Source organism: Lycorma delicatula, chromosome 1 (assembly GCF_047948215.1).
Source record: "Lycorma delicatula isolate Av1 chromosome 1, ASM4794821v1, whole genome shotgun sequence".
In the NCBI taxonomy this organism is placed as follows: domain Eukaryota; kingdom Metazoa; phylum Arthropoda; class Insecta; order Hemiptera; family Fulgoridae; genus Lycorma; species Lycorma delicatula.
In genome coordinates, this window is record NC_134455.1 from 401,945,956 (window position 1) to 401,973,598 (window position 27,643).

General features: G+C 31.4%; 1 protein-coding gene across 1 annotated transcript in view; it reads right to left on the reverse strand.

Moving 5' to 3' along the window:
* Positions 1-2,208: 2,208 nt before the first annotated feature.
* Positions 2,209-27,643, reverse strand: part of Reck (Reversion-inducing-cysteine-rich protein with kazal motifs) — a 757,413-nt gene continuing 731,978 nt past the window's right edge. Inside the window, exons 13-16 of the mRNA XM_075353978.1 lie at positions 23,566-23,720; positions 21,243-21,370; positions 15,615-15,868; positions 2,209-6,317 (exon numbers count right to left, since the gene is read on the reverse strand). Of these exons, the coding sequence (XP_075210093.1) occupies positions 5,912-6,317; positions 15,615-15,868; positions 21,243-21,370; positions 23,566-23,720 (943 nt within the window). The 3' untranslated portion in view covers positions 2,209-5,911. The remainder of the gene's footprint in view (positions 6,318-15,614; positions 15,869-21,242; positions 21,371-23,565; positions 23,721-27,643) is intronic.

Sequence of the window (27,643 nt, forward strand, 5' to 3'; positions counted from 1 at the left end):
GCCATTCCAACTTCTGTAGAAATATTACTCTGACCGTGGCCTTTGTTTGAATAATATCTGTTTTTTTGCTAGTGTTTGTTAGTATTAAGTGTTTTATTAGAGCAGAGTTGTAAAATTTCATATGAAACTTGAAAAAACCGCTACTGAAACTTATCTTTTATTAAAAAAGGTATATGAATTTTTATCATGTGCGTGGATTTTTGAGTGGTTTAAGTGTTTCCAAGATAGCTGAGAAGACATTGAATGATGTTCGTCTAAGTCGCCTTTCCATATCAAAAACTGATAAAAATATTGAAAAAATTGATAATCTGATCTCATCTGACTGTCAGTTAACTAACTATTTCTGCGATTACTGAAAGTATAGAAATTGACAAAGAATGCATAATGCAAATTTTACACAACAATTTTAACATGCAAAAAGTGTGCACACACACTTTTTGCATGTTAAAATTGAATATTTTTTTTTTTTTTTGGCACCATTTTTGTGAAAATGGTGCCTTAAAATTCTCAAAATCGAATCAAAAGAAGCTCGTGAAAATGTTTCTTCTGATAGTTTGAATGCCACTGAAAATGACCCAAACTTCTTGGAAAGAGCAATAACAAGTGATGAATCTTGGCTTTCATGTATGATCCAGAAACTAAGTGTCAATCCATGCACTGAAAGGCACGGGCAAATCAAAATTCAAAGCGATGATGATTTTTTTTTATATTCATGGGACTGTGTACCTACAGTGGGTTCTTGAAGGTGAAACTATTAATCAACATTATACTACCTTGAGGTCGTTGCTCAACTCCGTGAAAAAATAAGAAACGACCTGAGTTGTGGAAGAATAAGTCATGGATTTTTCATCCGGACAACACACTGCATTATTTGTAAACATTTCTAGCCAAGTATAACACTCCAGTGTTAGTAGACATCCGCCTTATTTGTCTGACCTGGCACCATGTTACTTTTATGTATTCCCCAAGGTCAAATCTGCATTAAAAGAAACAAGATTTCATACCGTTTGAAGTTGCGAAAGAAAAAGTGGCATATGTCATGAAAGAGCTCACAGAAGAAGACTTCCAGCACTGTTTCGAACAATGCAAAATTCGCATGGAGCGTTGTAGGGATAGAGGAGGGGTGTATATTGAAGGAGATAATAACTAAATATGTATAAATTTAAACTAAAATATTTTACAGCATTAGTATCGTTATTTAATAGCCACACCTCATAAGACAAGTGTACATAATCTTCAACAAATTTTTAATACAAATAGAATTAGTACAATAAAACAGTTCCATTGATTTTAAATACAATGGTAATATAATTTACATACATACATTAGTATTATAAATACAATTATTGCTGATAATAAATACAGTTGTTTTCTGTATATATAAATGAGCTATAATGTAAAAGAATTTCTTTTTTTTATGAGTAAATGTAAATTATACAAAAACAATGCTGAATTAATATCACGGTAACATTTTCATTTAATTGCAAATGTAATTATACAGAATGGGCCAAAGAAAAGGAGAAGTTTTCTTTGTAATTTTGATGAGACTGCAGTTTGTACATGTTTAAGTACACGAACAATAAAAAAGTTATATGAAAATTTAATAAAGAGAGGAAAGAATAAGTTAGATACTGCTACTATTATTAACCCTATCTAACATCTTGAATTAATAAATAATAATAATAATAATAATAATAATAATAATGATATATTATGTAGTAATTAAATTATAACATATCTTTAAGATTAGATTTAAAAAAATTAAAACGACTCAAATATAATAACAAAGATTCACTATTTAAATAAAAGCATTAAGTTAACAATAATTTATACTAAAATTGTAACTAATAAATTTGGTAACAAAATAAATTAATAAAAACTAAATAAAACATAAGGTACTCTTAAGTCTAAAATTCTCTAACATTATTTCTGTTTAGTTATTATCAAAAAAACAAAACTATAAAAAAAACACGGTAATAAATTCTTTTGCTGAAAATAATTGAGCATATTCCCACATTTATAGTTTTTCTTCTCTACATAATATGTTAAATACATTCTTAAAAAAAAAATCCATATTATTATACTGGAAGTCCCTTAAAATTATTGATATTAATATAAAATAACTAATTAAAAAAAAAAAAAAAAAATTAGAACAAATAAATAAAATAACACTTCAAATACATATATTACAAATTACAAGTATAACAATTAAAAATAACAAAAGATGTTAAAAATGTACAAAAAAGTGCAGGAACACATTGAAAATACTGCGCTTATAAATTAAATTAATTATATATTAAAGTATACTTTAATAACTACAAATAATAAATAAAATGTACACATTTTTAATGTGCAACAACATACTCACACAAAACACATACGCACACTCACACACTTTTTAAGAGAATATACATGAGCAGTATATCTGCTGTTAATTTTCTGGTCTTGAATTAATCATAAATATAGATTGTTCAAGAACTGAAGCCTCAGGACTAGAGATATTTTGAAAATTTTTGTGAGTTAATGTTACTGAAAACGACCAAAACTTTCTTTCTAATTTATAAATGTATTAAATCGTAAATAAACAAAATTTCTGATAGTATGGATTAGAAAATTCATTTAGTAAGCTGGTTTTTTAAAAATTATATATAAAATTCAAACTAGCTTTACAAGTAGCCGCTTTACACAGAAAAGGTAAACTGGCTTGATGTGTTATCAAGTCTCGAGAGATTGTTGGATAGTATTTCTTTGACAATAAGAGAATGATCACGGAACAACTCTCAATATTATCGAAACATTTCTAACTAATTAGTACAGATAATTTATTGGGTCACCTTGGTTTTAACAAGATAATACAACTGTAAACGTTAATTAAATCTCTATTATTGTAGTATAACAGTTGTGAGGGAATCATGTCACTTGAGAAATGGCAAACAAATTCGTACCATGGCAAGCAAAATCTCTAGATTTAAGTGCATGTGGAGATTTTTGAAAGTAGTATCTACAAGATACCTTAAAATATTGATGAATCTGGTGAAGACTTGGCAATATGAGGCGTGGCTATTAAATAATGAGACTAATGCTGCTACAGAAGAACTGCGCATGCACCAAATTTGTACAACCAACAGCTGTGTAGCATGAAGCCTTCTCTTCAGATTGTTACCATTCCAATTTCTATAAACATATTAGTCTGGCCGTAGCCTTCGTTTGGATAACATCTGTTTTTTCTGATTACCAAAAAAATGATAACTGTATTGTAAGTTTTGATTCCGCCTGGCAGCTGATGAGCTGTGCATCTGTGGGGAGGTACAGTCAAATGAACACCTGATATTTGACTGCCCTGCTCCTGGGGTGTGGGGTGGGGGCAGAGACCGGGCCACCCTGGAACTTAGAGACCAAGGGGAAAATTGGCCACTCACAAGTAGCATGTCAATGTGGCAAGAGCTACATTGTTGGACCATGTGGGAGATCCTTGATGCGGATGCTATGTTCAACCGACATCAATAGTTTACTTAAGGGAAAGACTCCTAACACACTGCTGTGGGAATCTAACCTTGAGATATATGGTTGCCACCAGCCAATTAGGGCTTCAAGCGCTTTAACATGGTGAACAGGTACTTCCTGGCATTCAGCGACCTAGGCGTGGCAGCAAATTGCTGTCTTGACAAAGTAAATTTTAATTTATGGATGTCATATATATTTTTAGTAGTTGATGGGGTGCACCTACCCATTTCAGTAAATATATGACAAGTGAGCAGTTCGGACATGTAAGCCGGTGGTGTACGGCACTGTGCTTAGTCCGCTGGTGCTGTTAGGTAAGCTCTAGGAGCTATTTAGGAAACCGATTGCTAAAGTGTTTCGAGCTCAGTAGCCGTTTGTGGCACAGACATTCGGTCTTATGCTTTACAGCATCGAATGGGGTGGTGGCGGGAGAAATGCCAAGCAAATAAAAAAAAAAAATGGTATTATTAAAGCAAAAAACTGTCATGAAATTTCATATGAAACTTCGAAAAATCGCTACTGAAACTTATGTTTTATTAAAAAAAGTATGGCAATGAATGTTTATCACATGCGCAGGTTTTTGAGTGGTTTAATTATTTCCAAAATTGCAGAGAAGACGTTGAAGATGATAAAAATTCAAAGAAATGATGGTTGTTTTTTTCATTATTCATGGGATTGTGTACCTTCACTGGATTCCTGAAGGTCAAACTATTAATCAACATTACTACCTTGAGGTCGTTGCTGAACTCCGTGAAAAAATAAGAAAGAATTGAGTCGAATTGTGGAAGAACAAGTCGTAGGTTCTTCAACGGTCAATACACAGGCTCACACTGCACTGTTTCTAGCCAAGTATAATATCCCAGTGTTAGAATATCTGCTTTATTCATCTGACCTGGCACCATGTGACTTTAATCTGTTCCCCAAGGTCAAATTTGCATTAAAAGGAACAAGATTTCAGACCGTTGAAGCTGTTAAAGAAAAAGCGGCACGCATGATGAAGATGACTTGCAGCACTGTTTTGAACAATGGAAAATTCATATGGAGCGTTGTAGGGTGTATATTGAAGGGGATAACTAATTATATATAAATTTAAATTAAAATATTTTACAGCATTAGTCTTGTTATTTAATAGTCACACCTCGTATTGATGTCCATTGGTGGAGACAACATTTTATCTGAAATGTTGCAGAAAGTTATGGAAACTTCAGCAAGAGGCGGATATTTGTAGGATATAATTTTTGTTGTGTAATCATTAAAAGATAATTTGTAAATGGAGTACTTTGTTCTAAAACCTACAAAGTTTTATGTATTAATCTTTCCTCCTTAAATTTTCCAATTTTTTTTTGTTGCTCTACCACTATGTTAGGTTTATTTTACATTTAAATTATTTTTAGGATAAATTATACTAATTTAAATTTATTACTTTAATTATTTGCTAACAAAAAGCAGTTACTTAAAAAAAATGGAAATAAAATGGACTATAGAAAAGATTTCATTTAAAATAATATTTACTTTGTTATTAGTTCATAATTAATTAATTTATAATCAATGACAATTCATATGAATTTTTAAAATTTATATTTTACAAACTATTTAAATATTTATTATAATTTTTTGCAAAAGAAAGAGTTAAGGAGGGTTATAAAGCAAAACATATATGACATTTTTTCTTTTCCTTCCTTTCAATGAGAAAGAATTCACTGCATCCTGCAAATTCCTCACATTTATTCATACCAACCATCTTTCAAAAGTTATTACAGTAAAAAACAAATAACTAAAGAATATTAAATAATTATTTACAATTAAATAATTACTTCTGGCGCATGAATAAACTTAAAATATATAACACAATCCAAATTGAGATAAAATTAAAACTCTTACAGCTCAATCTAAGACCAGATAATAAGAAAACTGAAACACCTGAGGTTATTATTGGTCTTTCAAATAAGTTTTCGTGTTTTCTTTTAAAAAACATAATTTTGAAATTTTTCACATATATGCTTTTTTATTCTGAAACGATTCATGCCAAGTTCTTAAATACATATTGAATAACCTTAACTTAATTTTTATCGATAGAGAAATTACTGAAAATTTTTAATAAACACGACATAAATAGTTGCATTCCACACATAATTTTAAAAACTTTTTAAAAGAATTCAATGTTTTCTTCTTTTTTTCTTTTTTTTATAAAAATATGAATTTGGTTTTAAATTTTTTTTATAAACTAAGACATTTTATTGTAAGTTAGTGATTTATTATTATTTTTTTTTAATTTTAGGTGCTGAAATTCATTTTTAACATCTTCAATAATTTTTTTTTTTAATTTATAAAATTAAAGTATAAAATAACATCATAACATAATGACTAATAAGTTAAATAATGAACAAAAAAAAAAAAAAAGAAGATTTTACTAAGTTGGAAAACGTGACCACCTCAGTAACAAAAACAGTGCTGGAACTATGTAATATGGAAGTGTGATGTGTAAAATACCAGCTGAGTTGACAACTGTATGTATTACTGTAGCCGCAGTCAACGCACTTAAACTAAGTTCACTCAAAACGCGTGGGCTGCTTCTTCGTATAAGACTAGCCAATTTTTCAGCTTCTCTTGAACATGCTTCTAATTGCAATTCTGAAGCGTGCTGAGTTACGGGTGTAACTAGAACAATCAAATCTAGTTCTACAGTCAGATATCCTCTTACAGTACACTCTGCTACTTGCACTTGTCTGTCTAGAGCGCTTAAAACAGCACTAACAGTGAGTGCACTTATACTGTTCCCTCTTAACGCATATAAAGCCCTATCGACTTGCTTTTGGCTGAAAAAAATAATAAATTATTAAAACGAGACAAAATAAAAAACAGGTTAAAATTAATATTATAATAATATTAATTAATTTTTTCAGTGTTCAGCTTTTATACCACGGGTTGGTCTAGCGATGAAGTCATCATCGCAAATCAGCTGATTTCTAAGTTAAGAGTTCTAAGGTTCAATCCTACTAAAGGCAGTTACTTTCATATGGATTTGAATACTAGATCGTAGATAACGGTGTTCTTTAGTGATTGGGTTTCAATTAACCACACATCTCAGGAATGGTTGACCTTTTTCCTTTCTTTTTCTGTTTAGCCTCCACAACCACCGTAAACTGTTACTTCAGAGGATGATATGTATGAATGTACCAGGTGTGTAAATATGAAACTGGAATTTTTGAACAGAAAATACAAGTTTATTGTATGAAAATTATAAAAAAATATTTTATTAAAAATATTGTCTACCGTTAGCTACACATTTTTCCCATCCCTCTAACAATTTATGAATACCACGTCAAAAAAAAAAACTGTTGCTTTTTTGAGGCAAACCAGTGTGATTGAGCCATTTTCATAAGAAGTAAAGTGTTGCTAAGCAAGTGCGTGTCCCATCGATGCAAATAAACAGTATTCGGATGGAGCCAAGTCTGGTGAGTAAGCCACAAGCGAAAGCATTTCCTAACTGAACGCCTCAATCGTTTCCTTGACCGATTTTGCTGTGTGTGATGGTGCGTTATCATGAAGCAAAATCACTCACTTTGTGTTGCCTTTTTTGATATTCCGGTCTTATATCACTCAATGCTTGATTCAAATCGATCAATTGTTGTCAGTAGCATTCAGTATTAATGGTTTTACCAGGTTTTAGCAGCTCATAATAGAGCTGCTAATCCCTTCTGATCCTACCAATCACAGAGCATTGTCTGCTTTTCATAACGATTTGGCCTTGAAATCAACGTCAATGGTTCACCTAAAGTTACCCATCATCTTTTATGCTTAGGATTCTCAAAATATATCCACTTTTCATCACCTGCCACAATTTGATGGAGAAATGACTTTCTTTTGTATCTGGCAAGCAGCATTTCGCCAGTGGTTTTTTGATTTTCTTGCCATCTTTCATTCAGTTCATGTGGAACCCATTTTCCCATGTTTTGGATCTTTCCTATGGCTTTCAAACGTATGGAGACGGCTTCTCGTATTACATTTAATTGATTCGCGAGTTATTGTTGAGTTTGAGCATCATTCTCATCCAATAATGCTTGCAATTTGCTGTCTTCAAACGTTTTTGGTGGTCTTCCAAGTTCTTTGTTTCTCACATCAAAATCGCCACTTCTGAATTTTTTAAACCATTCAAAGCTCTGTGATTTACCAAGAGCATGCTCACCGTAAGGTTTGATAAGCATTCGATGTGATTCGCACTAGTTTTCTTTAAATGGTAACAGAAAATCAATGCTGCCTGCAAATCATAATTTGTAGGTACAAAACTTGACATCTTCAATGCTAATTACTGTTGTGTGAAACTTGTATTGGGAGTTGAAAATCTTTGTCAGGTGTCAAAGAACGAAAATTGTGTCATATGCAGTTTTATAATAACTACATTGACAGCTAGGGCCATCTATGGGCAAATTCTGATATTTACACACCTGGTAAATGTAGTGTTGTACAGTCTCAGGTCGACCTGAGATTGTAGAAGTGTAGTCTTCCACAATCTCAATTCATGTGGATGATGAATTTCTGGAGTAATCTCTTATGGTGGTTCCAGAGACTAAACAGAAAAAGAGAGTGTTCAGCTGTTGGTGAATTATTGGTATAAATAGTTTATTGAGAGGGAATCTCCTCATGTTCTAAATTATAAAGAAATTGCAGTTATAAAGATGCTAATAGATTACTGTTAAATATAAAACAGTTAGTTATGTAGTATGTTTTTATATCAATATAATTAGTGAAAATAACATGATAATATTGTGAGAAGTAGAGAAACTTTTAAAATTGAATAGTGTGAAAACAAGAAAGAAAGAAAGAAAGAAAGGGTGATAAAGAGAGAGAGGAATGACAAGAAAAAATGGAGAATATTTTTATTATAAACTACGAATTTTATATCAAGAGAATTCTAAAAAAATAAAATAACGGTTAGGACAATAAGTGTTGTTTTGTAACCATTCTGCTTGAATGAACAAAGGGATGGATCAGCTGCAGTCACTTGAAAAACCTATAGTCCCAGAGATATAAATACTACTGACAGCGATTGATTAGAATGGATCTATGTGATAGTAGTCAGAATGTATGAGATAAAAGTATGGAACATTTTGCAATAAAAATGTGACAATGTTATTTTCTGTGGTTAAGTGTATCTTTAAGTTATCTTTTGAGTTCATTTTGAATCAGGGATAACGTCCTAGTTAAAAGTATAAGCTAGTTTCCTTTTATAAATAGTAAACATAAATAACCTTGTGTAAAGTACAGTATTGATTTTATAAATTTAATATTAGTGTCATAATTTTTTTTAAATTTTATATTAATTATCATTAGCTATTTTAAATTTCATAGTACAATCACAATTACAGTTTATAAAGTACAGCTGTGCAGCTTAAAACTGAACTGTTACACAATAAACACAGTTGCACCATACAACATTTTACAAATGAAATGAAAAAATAAATTAAATAGTTATTGGAATTAGCAAAAATTTACATATTTTATCATATTTTTACAAAAGATGTTCAAAGTGAGTGTCCTGCGCAGCGATGTACTTTTATGTTTAAGTGGCTTTGTTGACTTCCCTGCTCTTGGGGAGGCTAGAGACCGGGCCACCCTGGAACTTACAGGTCAGGAGGAAAATTGGCCAGTCACAAGCTGCAAGTCAATGTAGCAAGAGCCGCATTGTCGGACCTTGTGGGAGTTCTTTGATGCAATTGCTTTGTTCAACTGACATCAGTAGTTTACCTAAGGGAAAAGACTCCTATCGCACTGCTGTGTGAAGCTAACCTAGAGGTATGTATGGCTGACCACCAGCCAATTAAGGTTCCAAGCGCTTTAATATGGCGGGCAGGTATTTGCTGGCATTCAGCAACCTAGGCGTGGCAGAAAATTGCTGTCTCGATGAAATAAATTTTAATTTATGGATGTCATATATATTTTTAGTAGTTGAAATATATGACAAGTAAGCGGTTGGAACATGTAAGGCGGTGGTGTATGGCACCGCACTTTGTTCGCTCATGCTGTTAGGTAATTTCTAGGAGTTACTTAGGACACTGGTCGCCAAACTGTTTGAGGCTCAGTAGCCGTTTGTGGCACAAACATTTGGTCGTATGCTTTGGGGCGACCAAATGGGGTGGTGGAAGGAGAAATGCCAAGCAAACCAAAAGTCTGAAAAAAGTGGCTGTTGCATTGATTCAGCTGATGCAAAACATTGTTGTCAGCGTCATCAATTTTTTGTTGAATGTTCACCTTAAGTTTACCAATATAGGAGGACTTCATAAAAAAATTCATTAAGTAATAGTAAAGGAAAAACTCCCGACTAGACAAATCTGGAAAACACTGAGGCCACTGTGTTCTGCTAGGAGTTCGTTCTTCTCTAAAAGCTGCATAAAAGCGTACTGGTGAATCATTTGATGTATGATACATTCATCTTTATAATACTGTTTCACAATTTGTTAACTGACCGTACAATTCTTAAAAAATTGTGCTGTACACTTCTGTATCGAAAAACCGGTCAAAAAGTATCGATTTCGGTACATGATTACCAGAAATAACACTGATTTTCTTATTGTGAAATGAATACTCAAATATATGGTGACAGTTTTCAATCATCTGATAGCTGGTGTTGTGCAAAATAAAATGTGCAGAAAAATTAAACGATTTCTCGTCTGATATATATAATACAACACTGGTCTATCTACCCGTTGACAATATTTTTGAAAAGCCAGTCATAATAATTGAGATGTTTCAGTTTGTCTGTTCTATTAACTTGTTGTACGGTTGTTGTTATATTACACGATATCAAGAATATTATGACAAAATGTGTATTTTATACCTCTTTGTTGAGATAACTAAAAAAATATTTTTTCAGGGTGGTAGAAACTCTTCTTTGAATATCTGAAATTTTGAATGGAAAGTTGTTTATTTTATTTTTCATTTGAAACTGATCCCATTTTACATTATTTTTCAACCGTATTATATTGGTACTCTTTGTTGGGATTGTGGCATTTACTTTGGGATACTGCGAATATCTGATGCACACAAAAGGACACACAAAGGATTCTACTATATCAACCCCTTTCTCGATCAAATAAGGTATTTTAGAAAATCACATTCCAAAGAATGTAACTAAACTGCACTGAAGCATAAACAGTTTATAACTGACAACAAGAAGAGTAACATACAGAACAAATATTGGTACTAATAGTAGTGGCATTAAACTCAAGTAATTGCAGTTTGAGTTGGCTTGGTTCAGCTTTAAATTGCTCATATGGTATTTTGTAAACAGAAACTCAACAGTAAATAAATAGTTTTGTAAACTTTTAACATATGTAGTCTTTTGATACTCTTTTTAAAATTGATAACATGTGACAATGTACTTTACAATTAAATGTATAAAATCCTTATTCTTGAAAAATATGAACATGTCCATCATCATTATTCATTAAATATCAGTAATATACTGAAGTACTTAGCTGCCTAATGACAGCAAAAATACAATTTTAAGTTATTTAAAAAAAAAAAAAACCCCTGTCTGTATACTGGGGCTAAATTAATAAAAAAATTTAGTTGTGAAAGTAAAAGATCATTCCAAAGCGTATTATTAAATAACACTGCCCAACAAAAAAATCTTTTTTTGAATGTTTCCTTCATGATTCAAATCTTACTAATTTTGGGCTGAAAAAAACGAATATGATAAAGATAAATTTTTATTAGCTCTAGTTTCTGTGATATACAATAGATGCAAGTATTTTAATTACATATACTGACAACACAGAAAGTCGATTTGACATTTTTTTAATGACAGTTACATTCTAAGAGTTCTTAATTGATGGAAGCATACCTGGCAATTGGTTAGGTCTGAAGAGAATTACGTGAAGATTTCTTGCACGCCAATCTGCTTGAATATAATGTAATTTCTTATCTCTACTGGCCCACATACATAAAAAGCATCAGTATTTAGTATACCCCAGTTGCATTCTTAAGAGTACAATGATGACTTTTAGATTGTCACCGATTTTCCACTTGTGTTCAGCATATTTGATTGAGTCTAGCAGGATTGTTTCCTTCATGTGAAATCTTTTTCCTGTTTAGCCTCTGGGAATTATCGTTCAGGTATTACTTCAGAGGATGATATGTATGGTTGAACGGAGACTGTACAAGACTACAGTTCAACTATTCCTGAGATGTATAGTTAACTGAAAAACGAACCGTAAAGAACACCGGTATCCACGATCTAGTATTCCAATCCGTATAAAAGTAATTGCTTTTACTAGGATTTCAACGCTGGAACTCTCGACTCCCAAATTTGGGAAGATGTGTTCACCACTAGACCAACCCGGTGGGTCCTTCATGTGAACTGCATGACCAATAGGAATAGAAGGAAGATGGTTGCCGTTGTGAAGTAATGCAGCTTCAGAACTAAGCTTGAAGGAGTCTATGAATAGCCTCGAATCAGTTGGATCATGATTCAAATTCAAACATTTTATCAAGCCATTAACATCGTAACAAAAAAAATTGTTTTTCTTCTTAAAAAAAAGAAAGCAGATCCCTTTAGCAATGGAATCTTCTCCAATGTAGTTCAACACTATAGTCTTGACCCTAGAAGTCCTGCCTTCTCCTTCGACAAATCAAGGTCTCAAATGAGATCACTCAATTCCCCTTGACTCAGTCTGTGCTGTTTATTATCTTTCTCATCATCACAGTCATGGGACATGGAAGGCTTGTTGGATTTTTCTTCTTCCACACTGTCTTCATTTTTTAATTTAAGATTTTGGAGTGAAATAGGAACATAAACTATTTGAATGAGGAATAGATCGAATAGCAGATGGAAGATTAGGATATTGAATTGTGTTCATCTTTTCTTCATTGACAATACTGCTTTTATAGGTGTGACAATACTGCTTTTATAGGTGGAGTCAAGCAGAAATAGCAGTTAAATGTGTGGTTTGTAGGCTCCCGCCAAACCATAGACAAAGCAAAAGCCATAGAATGTTATTTATTATTCAGCCATTCTCGTAGTATAACTGAACAATAGTTGCAACATATATGTGGAGCACATGACTTACCCTGGGCCAATATCTTCACACCAAAATAATCAAGTCTTCACAAGAGGTGTCAGATTGCGTTTGTGACGAAAATGTTATTTCACATGAATTTACACATTTTCATGGCAGTTTGATTTACCAAATTTTTCACTTCAAAAGTACTTGAAAACCAGAATTTCTGCACTAATTACAACACAAACAATATGAAACTCACAGTCACAGCAACAGTAATAATGTTTATAACCTACAAACAGCTGGACAACATTGCGTTTTGTTATTTAACAGGTGTGACAACTCCAAAAACAAAATTACCTCCAAACTAAAAATGTAATTAGGTAAAAAAAAAAAAAGACATGTCATTGTATCGCTAAAACAAGAGCTAATTGGTCATTTTTATGGTGATTTTTGAATTCAGCAAATGGAAATACAAAAAAAAATAAGCTATTTTTGAGCCGAAAACATTTTAATTGTTGGGAAAGTGTAATTAAAAGATGTTTTAAGTTGATAATTAATTTTAACAATTAATAGATTCCTTTTTCCTCAGAAAACTATGTTTGTTATTGCATTTTATTACAACTATAAGGTTTTGATTCTTTCTATATTTCTTTGAAGTTTCTATCATTTACTTAAAAAAAAAAAATATATAACTGTCTTACATTTCCTACTTATTTAAAGCAATTATTAAACTGGACTTAATGCTGAAGTGATCAGTTTATACTGAGGTTTAATAAACCACACTGTCTCAATAATCATAAGTTTGAGACTGGACAAGATGTACATCTGCACTCTGTCACACTGCACTCTCAATTAATTAGTTTTTGGCAAACCAAAACATCCCTGTAGTTCCTCAACCACCTTATTCATCTGACTTGAGTCCCTGTGACTTTTTCCTATTCCCGACTTTAAAAAAAAAACCTCAAAGGACACCATTTTGGAACAGCAGAAAACATAAAAAAAAAAAAAAAAAAAATGTAACTGACAAGTCTGAAGGATATTCCAGTCTGATTTCAAAACTGCTATGAAGAGTGGGAAAAATGTTTGAAGCATTGCGCTGCTTCCCAAGGGAACTATTTTGAACGTGTAGAGTCCATGTATAACTGGATTGTAAAAAAATAGTTTTTCTGAACTTGCCTCATTACTTTATTTACAAACTTGTATGTAAGCTATTTAATAATGAATGATAAATTTAGTATTTTCTTTATTTGTATAAAAGCAAAACATTACGTAAGCAACAAAATCAAACTATAAATTAGTTAAATTTACCATTTAAAAAACATCCAGAAATTTAATTTTATCCATAACAAAAATAGTTTATAATTTATGGGAATTCTACACATTTAATTAAGATAGTTTTATAGTCCATCCAATAGATAATTTTTTAACTGTTAATGTAGGAATTTTTTTGTTCTTTTAAATTATTACCTTTTTTTAAAATTCAATTAAATTCTTTTTAATTATTAATAAATTAATTATTAATTAAAGGGGAAGTTCTGTCAGACTTCAAAAAGAGTGTCATAGTCATGATACCAAAGAAAGTAGAAGCAGATAAATGTGAAGAATACAGAATTAGTTTAAATAGCCATACATAAAAAATCTTAACTAGAATTCTGTACAGAAGAATTGAGAAGATAATGGAAGAAGTGTTAGAAGACTAACTTGGTTTCAGGGGCAAGGAAAACAATTTTAGAGCTCAGATTAATAGTAAAAGGAAGATTAAAGAAAAACACACCAACGTACTTGGAATTTATAGACCTAAAAAAAGGCATTCGATAACGTAGACTGGAAAGACGTAGAACGATTGCTAACATTTACAGGAACCAAACAGCAACAGTAATAATTGAAGAACATAAGAAAGAGCCGTAAGAAAAAAGGGAGTCTGACAAGGATGTTGTTCCCTATCCTCGTTACGTTTTAATCTTTACATAGAACTAGAAATTAATGATGTTAAAGAACAATTTAGATCTGGAGTAACAGTGCAAAAGATAAAGATGCTGTGATTTGCTGAAGGTAGAGTAATTTTGGCGGAGAGTAAAAAACATTTAGAAGAAACAATGAACGACATGGATGAAGTCCTATGCAAGAGCTACTGCATGAAAATTAACAAGAACAAAATGAAAGTAATGAAATGTAGTAGAAATAACTAAGATAGACCGCTGAATGTAAAAACTGGAAGAAAAAAGATTATAGAGGTAGAAGAATTTCGTTATCTGGGAAGTAGAATTACTAAAGATGAACAAAGCAGGAGCGATATAAAATGCCAAATAGCACAGGCAAAACAAACCTTCAGTCAGAAATATAATTTGTTTACATCAAAAATTAATTTAAATGTCAGGAAAAGATTTTTGAAAGTATATGTTTGGAGCGTAGCCTTATATGGAAGTGAAACTTGGATGCGAGTACCTGAGAAGAAAGATTAGAAGTTTTTGAAATGCGGTGCTATAGGAAAATGTAATAAAGAAACATTTGGAAAAATATAGTTAAAAGAACAGACATACTTATAAGCCACATATTAAGACATCCTGGAATAGTCGCTTTAATAATGCAGGGACAGGTAGAAGGAAAAATTTGTGGAGGCATGCAACGTTTGGAATATGTAAAACAAATTGTAAGGGATGTAGGATGTAGGGGGTATACCGAAATGAAACGACTAGCACTGGATAAGGAATCTTGGAAAGCTGCATCAAACCAGTCAAATGACTGAAGACAAAAAAAATTATTACCTTCAGATATAGAAACAGTTATATCATGTGTAAAAAGGGTTAGAAGGATGGTACAACATTTTGAAGCAGATAATTAATAAAGAATAAGAAAAGCAAGGGATTGAGGTCACTTCCCTGTGATGCTGAATGTTCAAATCTTAAAGACGAGAACAAAATTATGAAGCAGTATCATATTAAAATAATCCTTCTATATTCAAACTGGTGATGCATTAGAATAATTTACAATACTTATGATTATTTTTTTCTTAATTATATTTAAAGGATTTTCTTTAAAGAACTAAATAATTGTTCTTTTTTTTATTGTAGTAAACCAATGACATAAACTGTTAAATAATTAATTATTTACCTGTACAAAACTCGAAGAGCTCCAGCACAAATAGGACAACATGCTGCAGGTGGTGTAACACCAACACATCCAGGTCTTGTTAAAGTAGGGCACCTTACTGTATCACATTGTGATCTAGCCTGATCGCCTATTAACCCAACAGCCATACAAACACCATAGTAGTCCACATTAACTTTCCTAGCAAGAGCTGAACATTCTGATTTATAAGTGTTGCCGTCAATCCCACATACAGGTCCTGTTCGATTACAACCGTACTGTAAAAATACAAACATACGTAATAGGTAGAAATAAATATCATTAATTACACTGATCAACAATGATTTTGTTAAATGAGAGTGAATAACTGATTCTTATAGTATTTTCCATGCTGATTTCAAATTTGAAATCAGAATTTTTTTATCAGGCTTAGTTTTTTGTAACTATCATTCTTATTTTCAGGTAGTATCATGCAGGAACTCCATAAGCATAGCATTTTGTGAACATATTTTATTGTATTATTTATGAACTAAATAGCTTTATTTATTACAGTCCCTTATTTACTCATAAACTGTCGTGCAGACTAGAGAAATATTTTTAATTCTTATTCAAGTGCAAGTTCTCGCATGTGTAACATTCAGTTTTGTAGCTGGCTTTCGTATTTGCGGGTATATGTTGTTCAGTTAAGTGAGAGTGTATGTTTATTAAATTAGTGCTAATAAAGTATTTCTTTTTAAACAATATTAGTTATTGTAATGTATTAACAATGCCTTGCAGTTACATTAATAATCAATAATTTCTGTTACATCTGTGATGAGCTAACGTTGAAATCTCAGAAAAGAAATATAACTCCCACTGATAAAAACATGATATGAACTATATTTTGGATGTAAATTAGGTGATCAGGACAAATCTTGGGCTCCTCATATTTGCTGCGTTTTTTTTGTAACGTTGTTGACTGGTTGGCTAAATGGATCTTGTCACATGCCATTTGCAATTTCAATGGTTTGTAGAGAACCGAAGGATCACACCACAGATTGTTATTTTTGTGTAATACAGATATCCGAGATAACAGCTAAAACTAAATGCACTGTTAAATACCCTGATATTCGCTCTGCCAAGCGGACAGTGCCGCATACTAAGAGCTTCCAATTCCAGTACCACCAGAAACATGGAATTTATGAAGATGAAAATGTCGAATCTTGTACTGACTTATCAAGAGATAAAGAATGAGAACCAAACTTTTTAGAAAATAGATATAGTGAACCCTATTTAATTAATAGGTCAGAATTAAATGATCTGGTTCATGATCTAAATTTATCAGAGAATCGAACAGAAATACTGGCATTACAACTGAAATGAAGGCAGTTTTTACAACCAAACATGAAAATAAGTGCTTTCTGTGAAAGACAGTCAGAATTTGAACATTTCTTCTCTCGGTAAGAAAACTTAGTGTACTGTAATGATGTGGACTTTTTACTGGAAGCTTTGGGTCATATGAAACATTCTGACAAATGGCGACTTTTTATTGACTTGTCAAAGGTTAGTTTGAAAGCTGGTCTACTTCATATTGGAAATAAATACCCATTAATACCAATAGTATATGTTGTTCACATGAAGGAGTCTTGTAAAACTATGAAATTTGTATTGAGCACAATTCAGTATGGGAAATATTTATGGCATACTTTTGGGGATTTAGAAGTGATAGCACTTTTACTTGGACTGCAACTCGGATAAACTTAGTTCAGTTGTATTTTTGTGCGAGTGAAAAAACAAGGATAGGAAAAACCATTACGTAAAAGCGCAGTGGCCAAAATGAGACGAACTGACTACAAGAGAGAAGAATATTGTTAGTTAGGCATTAGTAAAACCAGAAAAAGTTTATCTTCCGCCATTACACATTAACCTAGGTTTACTCAAAAATTTTATTAAAACAATGGATTGTAATGGTGCAGGGCTTCAGTTGGTAAAAACAAATTCCCTAATACAAGCAATGCTAAAATAAAGGAAGGTAAATTTGTTGGACCACAAATAAGAAAATTAATGAGTGGTCAGGTGTTTGAAGCATTTTTGAACGATATGGAGGTTGCTGCATGGGAATCATTTCAAAATGTCGAAACAACTTCCTTGGAAATCATAAGGCCAGTAACTACAGAGAACTTGTTAGTCAACTCCTTCAAAATTACAAAGAACTTGGGTGAAACATGTAACTCAAAATCTATTTCTTACACTTACATTTGGATTTTTTCCTAAAAATCTTGGGGCTATTATTGTTGAACATGGAGAATGCTTTCACCAAGAGATATCTACAATGGAAACATAATACCAGGGAAAATGGAATCCAAAAATGTTAGTCGACTACTGTTGGAAGAGAAAAAACTGCTATGGGACATCCCAAAAAGTTCATGCACACACACACAGAACTCACGTTTACAGTCTGCCAACAACCCACATGCTATACATGAAATTCCTCTATATGACCAGAAGATTGGGGTGTCAAATGCAAGCCAGAAGAAGAATAGTTGACCCAATATCTTTTAAGAAACAACAAATTCAGCTAGTTGTTGTGAAATCATTCACCGGTTCATGTGAAAGCCAACTAGAAATTTAATAAGTAACTTGTTACATTGAATAATAAACTGTAATGTATTCCTGCAAAGCTCAGTATTATGCAAATGAAATTCCATTATAACTTCAACAATGTCCCCTACTTGTAGAAAAATAAAAATCTAGCATGCAGTTCAATTCAAATTAATTAATGAACAATTTTTCATAGATGATCAATGCTGTTTTTTAAAGTGTTATATGGCTGAAATACATAGTGATATTTCATTTTCATTTATTTAAATTTATTGCTTTTCTTTTGTAGTGATATAAATAGAAAAATGCACTACAGAAGCACTTTCAGCCATATATGTGGAACTGATGTTCGAGATGAACAGTGAAATTTTTAAAAGATTAGAGCTGCAGCAGAGCAGATGTTCTTACTTTGAAGAATGATAGTGAAGTATTAAGGTACAACTAAGATTTCAGTACTAAGTTCTTTGATTGTTTAACATTCAGAAACAATACGACAGTGTGGTCAAAGCTAACTTTGGAAATGGATGAAAAAATTTGAAATTCTAGAATATCTTAGTGTGTTGAAGTTAAAATTATTCTGAAAAAAAAAAACTCTGTGTGAGTGTTTTATGATAACCACTGGAATAATATAAACAAATAGTCTTTCATTCCTCCTTTTTTAGTTATAACACTTATGAAGTTACTGCAGAAAGTTAAAAAATATATCTTCATATTTTTGTACATTGGTTACATATTTAAAAATCATATTTAAGTGTCTGCTGTATTGAAATATTTTTTGTGTGGTATCTTTAATATTTAAAAACCAATAATAATCTTTAGTCGGTAATATCAGTAATATTCTTTCTCAAGGTTAATTTATTAGTTATAATTTTATGTAAATAATAAATATCGTTACCTTCAATAATTTCATCTGAAATTATTAACTGCATTATTATTTAATTATTTAAGGATTGACTATATTGTATCCTTTCTATGTGTAAAAGCAATGAGTTACTTTTTTTGCAATTATTCTTTTGTTGAAATATTTCTCATGTAATCTTTTTTTTCTTCTTTCCTTCTCTCTAGAAAATTATGAGTGTCTATTGTCAAAGACAACTGAGTAAAATAAGATTAAAAAAAAATATTCAACTGGCAGTTCTTACAATTTGAAACGTCCAGACGTCTCAAATCTTTCATTTATAAGATAAACTAAATATCTATAATCTATTTTGTTTACTTCTTTTCTTCCGCAGGAAGTACACAGCTTTTACCATCTTCTTTAACTATAGAATTAATTTTAAAAAATATAAAAAATCTATGATTTAATGCAATTTAGAAAGATTATATAGAACCAATAAAATGCACATTTATATCCAGCAAAATTTTTATCATAAAAATACAATTTGCAATCTGTGATAAATAACATGACATATTTGGTGTAAAACAGGTTTTAAATTACATATACACATTTTTTGTTGCAGTTATTTTTTGTGCACATATTTCATTTGAAAGTGAGATAAGATCCTCAAAGTTTTTAATAAAGTGGACAGTTACACAATTGCTGGAAGTAGAGAACGTGCACACAACTTAAGATCAGAAGAATTATATCAAACCAAAGAGAAATTAAATGAATGATTGGCAACAAAAAACAAAAAAATGAAATGATCAACTTCAATTTAGGGAGACTATTGTCTGATAATATCAGAGGAATAATGAACTAAAAGATAAGAATTTTTGGTACTTACATATTAACACCACCGCAGCTAAAGCTGCTGTTTAGGTTATGTTGACTTCGTGTACTGACAAATCGTACGTATATCAAAATAACCTAACTAAATATAACCTACGCTTGCTAACCTCTTATAATTAACATTAAATATGCATAATATATACAACTTATTAATAATATAACCTTAATGTTATAGCATCGAAATCAGTGCTTAATGTTAATCCACCGAAATCCGATTGACTACTTCGTTTTTAAATAAAGCTGTAGCTGCGGTGGTGTTAATACGTAAGAGGTTAGCAAGCGAAGTGAGCGTAGGTTATATTTAGTTAGGTTATTTTGATATACGTACACGTCAACATAACCTATACAGCAGCTGTAATACGTAAGTACCGAATTTTTTGTAGTTTATTAAATATCGGGCATGTATGCCTTTGTGTATATGTTGTTCTTGTGACAGTCTATTTTTCAGTCATTCTGTAGTTAAATTAAACAGAAACTCCAGAATAATTAAACAAAATTAAACAGAATTTAACCTTGAAAATCCAAAAATAATACGATTCTAAATTATAATTTTCAATTAATATTAAATAATCAGATGTTTAACCAAATCTATTACATATACACATATGTAATAATGGCAATTCTATTACATGAACAGACTTTTAAAAGTACATAACATTTTATTTCAGTAATAACTTCTGATTTTTTCTTTTTTTATTGTTATTGTTGAATTATTAGTAATTGTAAACATTCTTTCACAGTAATTATTAACTTGTGACTATAAAAAATGTTAATTTAACAATATATTTAAATCTAAAAAAAACGGAGATGAGGTCTGACTCGAACCGTGCCTTCCCTTGTAAGATCCAAATATTTCATTAATTAAAATTTTATTTGGCTATAACTCTGGAACAATTGAAAATAAGTACCACTTATTACATGAAAAGCTCTCACTGAGGGCTTACTACTGCAATTAAGAAAAATTCCAAAATCCAAATTTTAGGCTTTTTTAGACAATTTTGGTTCAGTTGATTGCAATCAAAAGGGGAGATGCATCTACTAACATCTAGTTAGATGTTACAACAGTCTTAAATCCAAAATTTCAACATCCTACAGCCGTAGGATGTTGAAATTACGATTAGCCAATCGTAATTGAGTTTTGTGAGATACTTATACACATACGTACATATGTCATACCCAACTAGTAAAAATGGATTCAGGGATGGTTAAAATGGATTTTTCTGTTAAACTCTGTAAATCAAAATTTTTCATGATCACAATACTTCCTTTACTTCGTACATGGAAGTAAAAAATAAAAGTTTATAAGTATTTATTAATAAATACAGACTAATTTAAATGCTTACCAGACAAGGTCCATGATAATCAAGTGTTTTGCCGTACTGTAACATGTAGCATAAATGTGAGTGCTCATGACCGTTAGTATCACAAACTGGGTCATGTGGCAAATCTCTGCAAGACTCTCTTACATTTACTGTAACATAAAACAAACAAAATGTATAATTATGTTTATTTTTACTAAATCTGTAATTCTAAATCTGTTAATTATGTTGATAATTAATAATCCCCAACAGTGTGGATTATTTTATTAATTGGTGGCCGATAATGCTCTTGAACTTTAATTGCATGTATTTCAATTTATATTCATGATACCAGTAGAAAAGTTTCAGTATAATTACATAACTGCATAATATTACAGCAAAACGCGTTAAAGGGTTTATAATAAATAATTATTTTATAACTTTAAACTATAAACTAAAACAAGAAAATAATATGTATTCACATATTACGCAAACGCCTGGTGTAAACGAAAAGCTATTACCACATTACTAAGCTCTATTACCACATTTTTCTTCAGAAAAACTAATCTAAAATAAAAATATACAACATGAACTCCACAAATCAGTAGAAGACCACTAAAACGCTCGTATATGAAAATATATCCAAGAAACTACAAACCAAATGCGTATGAAAGTCAAACAATGGAAGAGCTGATCAGGAGAAACACGGAACGAATAAGAAAAATTTTGTTCCTTTCAGACTTGATTATTATTCATTAACAGTAATTACAGAGAGAAAAACATGTTAAACTGTACTACAATTAATCTAAGACCTTTTAGTTTAAATTGCAGTTGCTGGAGTGTACCAGGTATGTAAATATGAAACTAGAATCTACCCATACATGACCCTAGCTGTCAATTTAGTTACTGTCAAACCACATCATTGGTGCCATTTTCTTTCTTTGACAGCTGACAAAGATTTTCAACTCACAACAATACAAGTTTCATACAACAGCGTAGTTTTAATAGCATTGAACAAGTTAAGTTTTGTCCCTACAAACTACGGTTTCTGGACAGCATTGACTTTCAGTTACCATTTAAAGAAAACTACTGCAGAATCACATTGAACGCTTGTCGAAGCTTATGGTGACATGCTCTTGGTAAATCACAGTGCTTTAAATGGTTTAAAGAATTCAAAAGTTGCCATTTTGACGTGAGAAACAAAGAATGTGGAAGACCACCGAAAAAGTTTGAAGACAGTGAATTGCAAGTATTATTGGATGAGGATGATACTCAAACGCAGCAACTCACGGATCAATTAAATATAACACGAGAAGCCATTTCCATATGTTTGAAAGCCACAGGTAAGATCCAGAAGATGGGAATATAGGTTCCACATGAACTGAATGAATGATGGCAAGAAAACCAAAAACCCACTTGCGAAATGCTGCTTGCCAGGTACAAAAGAAAACCATTTCTCCATCGAATTGTAACAGGTGATGAAAAGTGGATATATTTCAAGAATCCTAACCGTAAAAGATCATGGGTAACTGAAGGTGAACCATCAACATCAATTTCAAGGCCAAATCGCTATGGAAAGAAGACAGTGCTCTGTGTTTGGTGGGATCAGAAGGGTGTGATCTATTATGAGCTGCTAAAACCTTGTGATGCCGTTAATACTAAATGCTACTGACAACAAATGATCGATTTGAATCAAGCACTGCGTGATAAACGACCAGAATATAAAAAAAGGCAACACAAAGTGATTTTGCTTCATGATAATGCAACATCACACACACAGCAAAATTGGTCAAGGAAACTTTTGAGATGTTGTGTTGGGAAATACTTTCTCTTGCGGTTTACTCACCAGACTTGGCTCCATCCGACTACTATTTAATTTATTTGCATCGAAGGGACATACACTTGCTGAGCAGCCCTTCACTTTTTAAGAAAATGTACAAAAATGGCTCGATGACTGGTTTCAAATTTACACACCTGGTAGAATATGACGGCATGACAGAATGTGTAATATTATGGCAAAACACATTGGGATGCAATTCGTGACTGCATAATATTACGGCAAAATGCGTTAAAGAGTTTTTTAAATGTCAAAGAAATCTATTTGTTGTGAAATTACATGTTAATTTTTCAGCAAACCATTACACTTAAATAAACTATTCAGTTACTTACTTATTTTAACAATTATAGACTAACAGCCCAAATATAGTTACTTATGAAATTCAAATTTTGTAGCATATGAAGCTTGAGTAGGATTTGAACCCAGAACCTTCTGGATGACGAGTATTGATAGTTTTACTATCAATGCTATTTAAATAATCATATATTAATTTGCTGCGGTAATTGTATATTTGTAAATTACAAAACTTACCACATGTGTACTGCTGACAAGGTTTATGCAACAGTGATAGACACACCCGCCTTGCAGGAATACAAACTTCTCCTTCACCACAAGCATTATTTATACATGGATCTTTACTTTCACATGATCCAAAATCAAAATCTGCATCAGCTAGTCCTGCACATCTACAACAAACAGTTTTATTTAATAAATATTTTTTGAAGTAATAGCTATTTTTTTTTAAAAGTAATATTCTATAAAATAAACAGAACATTAGGTGAAGAAAGTGAAAAAATTAAAGAAGGAAAGAAACACTTATATCTGTCATAGGTTTAAGAATTTCCAGTGATAAGGTTGAACATACCAATCAAAAATACTGTAAATGAAAAATAGTGCAATGCTCTTAGAAATTAGATAATTTATAAGGAAATGTTTTGTTTTTAAAGTATTAAAAATCACAGAAATACATTATAATAAAATTTTTAAATTATTTACTAAATGTTAATGACTAAAAAGACAAAAATAAATAAATTTCTGTGACATTAAAAAAATATTCACAACATATGTATAATGCACAAAAAAAGAAATAAATACATTACAAAAAATTCAATGAGTAGAAATTAGCTAAATATTTTTTTTTTTTTGTCCAGTCATTTGACTGGTTTGATGCAGCTCTCCAAGATTCGCTATCTAGTGCTAGTCGTTTCATTTCAGTATACCCTCTACTTCCTACATCCCTAACAATTTGTTTTACATATTCCAAACGTGTAGGCCTGCCTACACAATTTTTCCCTTCTACCTGTCCTTCCAATATTAAAGCGACTATTCCAGGATGCCTTAGTATGTGGCCTATAAGTCTGTCTTTTCTTTTAACTATATATTTCCAAACGCTTCTTTCTTCATCTATTTGCCGCAATAACTCTTCATTTGTCACTTTATCCACCCATCTGATTTTTAACATTCTCCTATAGCACCGCATTTCGAAAGCTTCTAATCTTTTCTTCTCAGATACTCCGATCGTCCAAGTTTCACTTCCATATAAAGCGACACTCCAAACATACACTTTCAAAAATCTTTTCCTGACATTTAAATTAATTTTTGATGTAAACAAATTATATTTCTTACTGAAGGCTCGTTTAGCTTGTGCTATTCGGCATTTTATATCGCTCCTGCTTCGTCCATCTTTAGTAATTCTACTTCCCAAATAACAAAATTCTTCTACCTCCATAATCTTTTCTCCTCCTATTTTCACAATCAGCGGTCCATCTTTGTTATTTCTACTACATTTCATTACTTTTGTTTTGTTCTTGTTTATTTTCATGCGATAGTTCTTGCGTAGGACTTCATCTATGCCGTTCATTGTTTCTTCTAAATCCTTTTTACTCTTGGCTAGAATTACTATATCATCAGCAAATTGTAGCATCTTTATCTTTTCACCTTGTACTGTTGCTCCGAATCTAAATTGTTCTTTAACATCATTAACTGCCAGTTCAATGTAAAGATTAAAAAGTAACGGAGATAGGGAACATCCTTGTCAGACTCCCTTTCTTATTACGGCTTCTTTCTTATGTTCGTCAATTGTTACTGTTGCTGTTTGGTTCCTGTACATGTTAGCAATTGTTCTTCTATCTCTGTATTTGAGCCCTATTTTTTTTAAAATGCTGAACATTTTATTCCAGTCTACATTATCGAATGCCTTTTCTAGGTCTATAAACGCCAAGTATGTGGGTTTGTTTTTCTTTAATCTTCCTTCTACTATTAATCTGAGGCCTAAAATTGCTTCCCTTGTCCCTATACATTTCCTGAAACCAAATTGGTCTTCTCCTAGCACTTCCTCCACTCTCCTCTCAATTCTTCTGTATAGAATTCTAGTTAAGATTTTTGATGCATGACTAGTTAAACTAATTGTTCTGTATTCTTCACATTTATCTGCCCCTGCTTTCTTTGGTATCATTACTATAACACTTTTTTTTAAGTCTGATTGATTGTATAATCTACAATTGCTTCCTCACCTGCACTGCGCAGTAATTCTACAGGTATTCCGTCTATTCCAGGAGCCTTTCTGCCATTTAAATCTTTTAATGCTCTCTTAAATTCAGATCTCAGTATTGTTTCTCCCATTTCATCCTCCTCAACTTCCTCTTCTTCCTCTATAACACCATTTTCTAATTCATTTCCTCCGTATAACTCTTCAATATATTCCACCCATCTATCGACTTTACCTTTCGTAATATATTGGTGTACCATCTTTGTTTAACATATTATTAGATTTTAATTTATGTACCCCAAAATTTTCCATAACTTTACTGTATGCTCCGTCTATTTTACCAATGTTCATTTCTCTTTCCACTTCTGAACACTTTTCTTTAATCCACTCTTCTTTCGCCAGTTTGCACTTCCTGTTTATAGCATTTCTTAATTGCCGATAATTCCTTTTACTTTCTTCATCGCTAGCATTCTTATATTTTCTACGTTCATCCATCAGCTGCAAAATATCGTCTGAAACCCAAGGTTTTCTACCAGTTCTCTTTATTCTGCTTAAGTTTGCTTCTGCTGATTTAAGAATTTCCTTTTTAACATTCTCCCATTCTTCTTCTACATTTTCTACCTTATCTTTTTTACTCAGACCTCTTGCGATGTCCTCCTCAAAAATCTTCTTTACCTCCTCTTCCTCAAGCTTCTCTAAATTCCACCGATTCATCTGACACCTTTTCTTCAGGTTTTTAAACCCCAATCTACATTTCATTATCATCAAATTATGGTCGCTATCAATGTCTGCTCCAGGGTAAGTTTTGCAGTCAACGAGTTGATTTCTAAATCTTTGCTTAACCATGATATAATCTAAATATCTAAAAAAAAAAAATTACAACTGACTACCCAAATGTTTTATAAAAACTTATTAAAAAACTTATACGAAAAACTCACAAAAATTGTATAGAAGATAACAGTTAAATTATTGTGTGTATAAAAAAATGTAATTTCTTAAAAATCACAAAATATAAAAAAATATCCAATATGTTTTGTATAATAAAAAAAAAGGAGACAGTTATAATCAAAACATACTTTTATAAAAATTATTTCTTAAAAAATTTATATAATCTGTACTTTAATATCGATCATTTATGAGTTGCAATCTCACAAAATTACTTTAAACAAAGATTCTATGTAGAATTGCATTCTTTTTGTCACTCCAACTAGTCCATCTCGATAAGACAAACACATTCATGAGGTTTTTTTTTTCGGTAACAGCCCTGAATGGAAAGTTATTACTGATATTAAGTTATATCAACATATAATTATTCATGTTTGACCAATTAATATGTTTCCAGCAATATTTTCAGAAGTTAATTTTATAATTAATTTAACTTAGGCTTAAATCTAACTATGTTTTGAGCTATATAAATTGCAAAAACTCAATTAAAAAACCCAATAAAGGCAATATCAATAAAAATACATTTTTTGTTAAGATTAAAACAAAGCTTTTAATCTGATCTCAGAATCTTCTTGTCTGATATAGAACCAAATTACACAAATTCCTATTGCATGATAAAATAGGTAATATTCTTTGGCAACCTAAGTTAAATAATTCCAGTGCAGCTAAACTGCTTATAGTTTCTTAGTTATGCAGAATTTTTAAAGATAATTAACATAATCTTTAACCCTTTCAGTGCCAGTCATTTTCTCATACGTGTATGCAAGAAGTGTCAGACATTTTTCTCTCTGAGAAAATTTGTTTTTACTATTTTATTTAGAATTAACTACTCTACAATATCCATTACTTCTTACAACCATACAGTAAAAACCCTGCTTATCAGTTAGATAAGATTATTTACATATTATTTAGTTCAAAATTCTTGAGTATACAGGGAAAATCACATACCAAAAAAATAGCCAGTAAGATACAAGTCACACCATATTCAAGTTCATGAAATTTGTGTAAAAAAAAAATTGTTTATTTATAATGAAAAATAAAATTTTTATCACACTTTTTCAATTTGTTTGTAATGCAGTTTTTCCTCTTTTCCCCATTGCAAGACCAAATAACAGTAACACTAATTTTAATAGTTCCAATACATATTTCAGACACATTATTCCGAAAAAAGCAGTA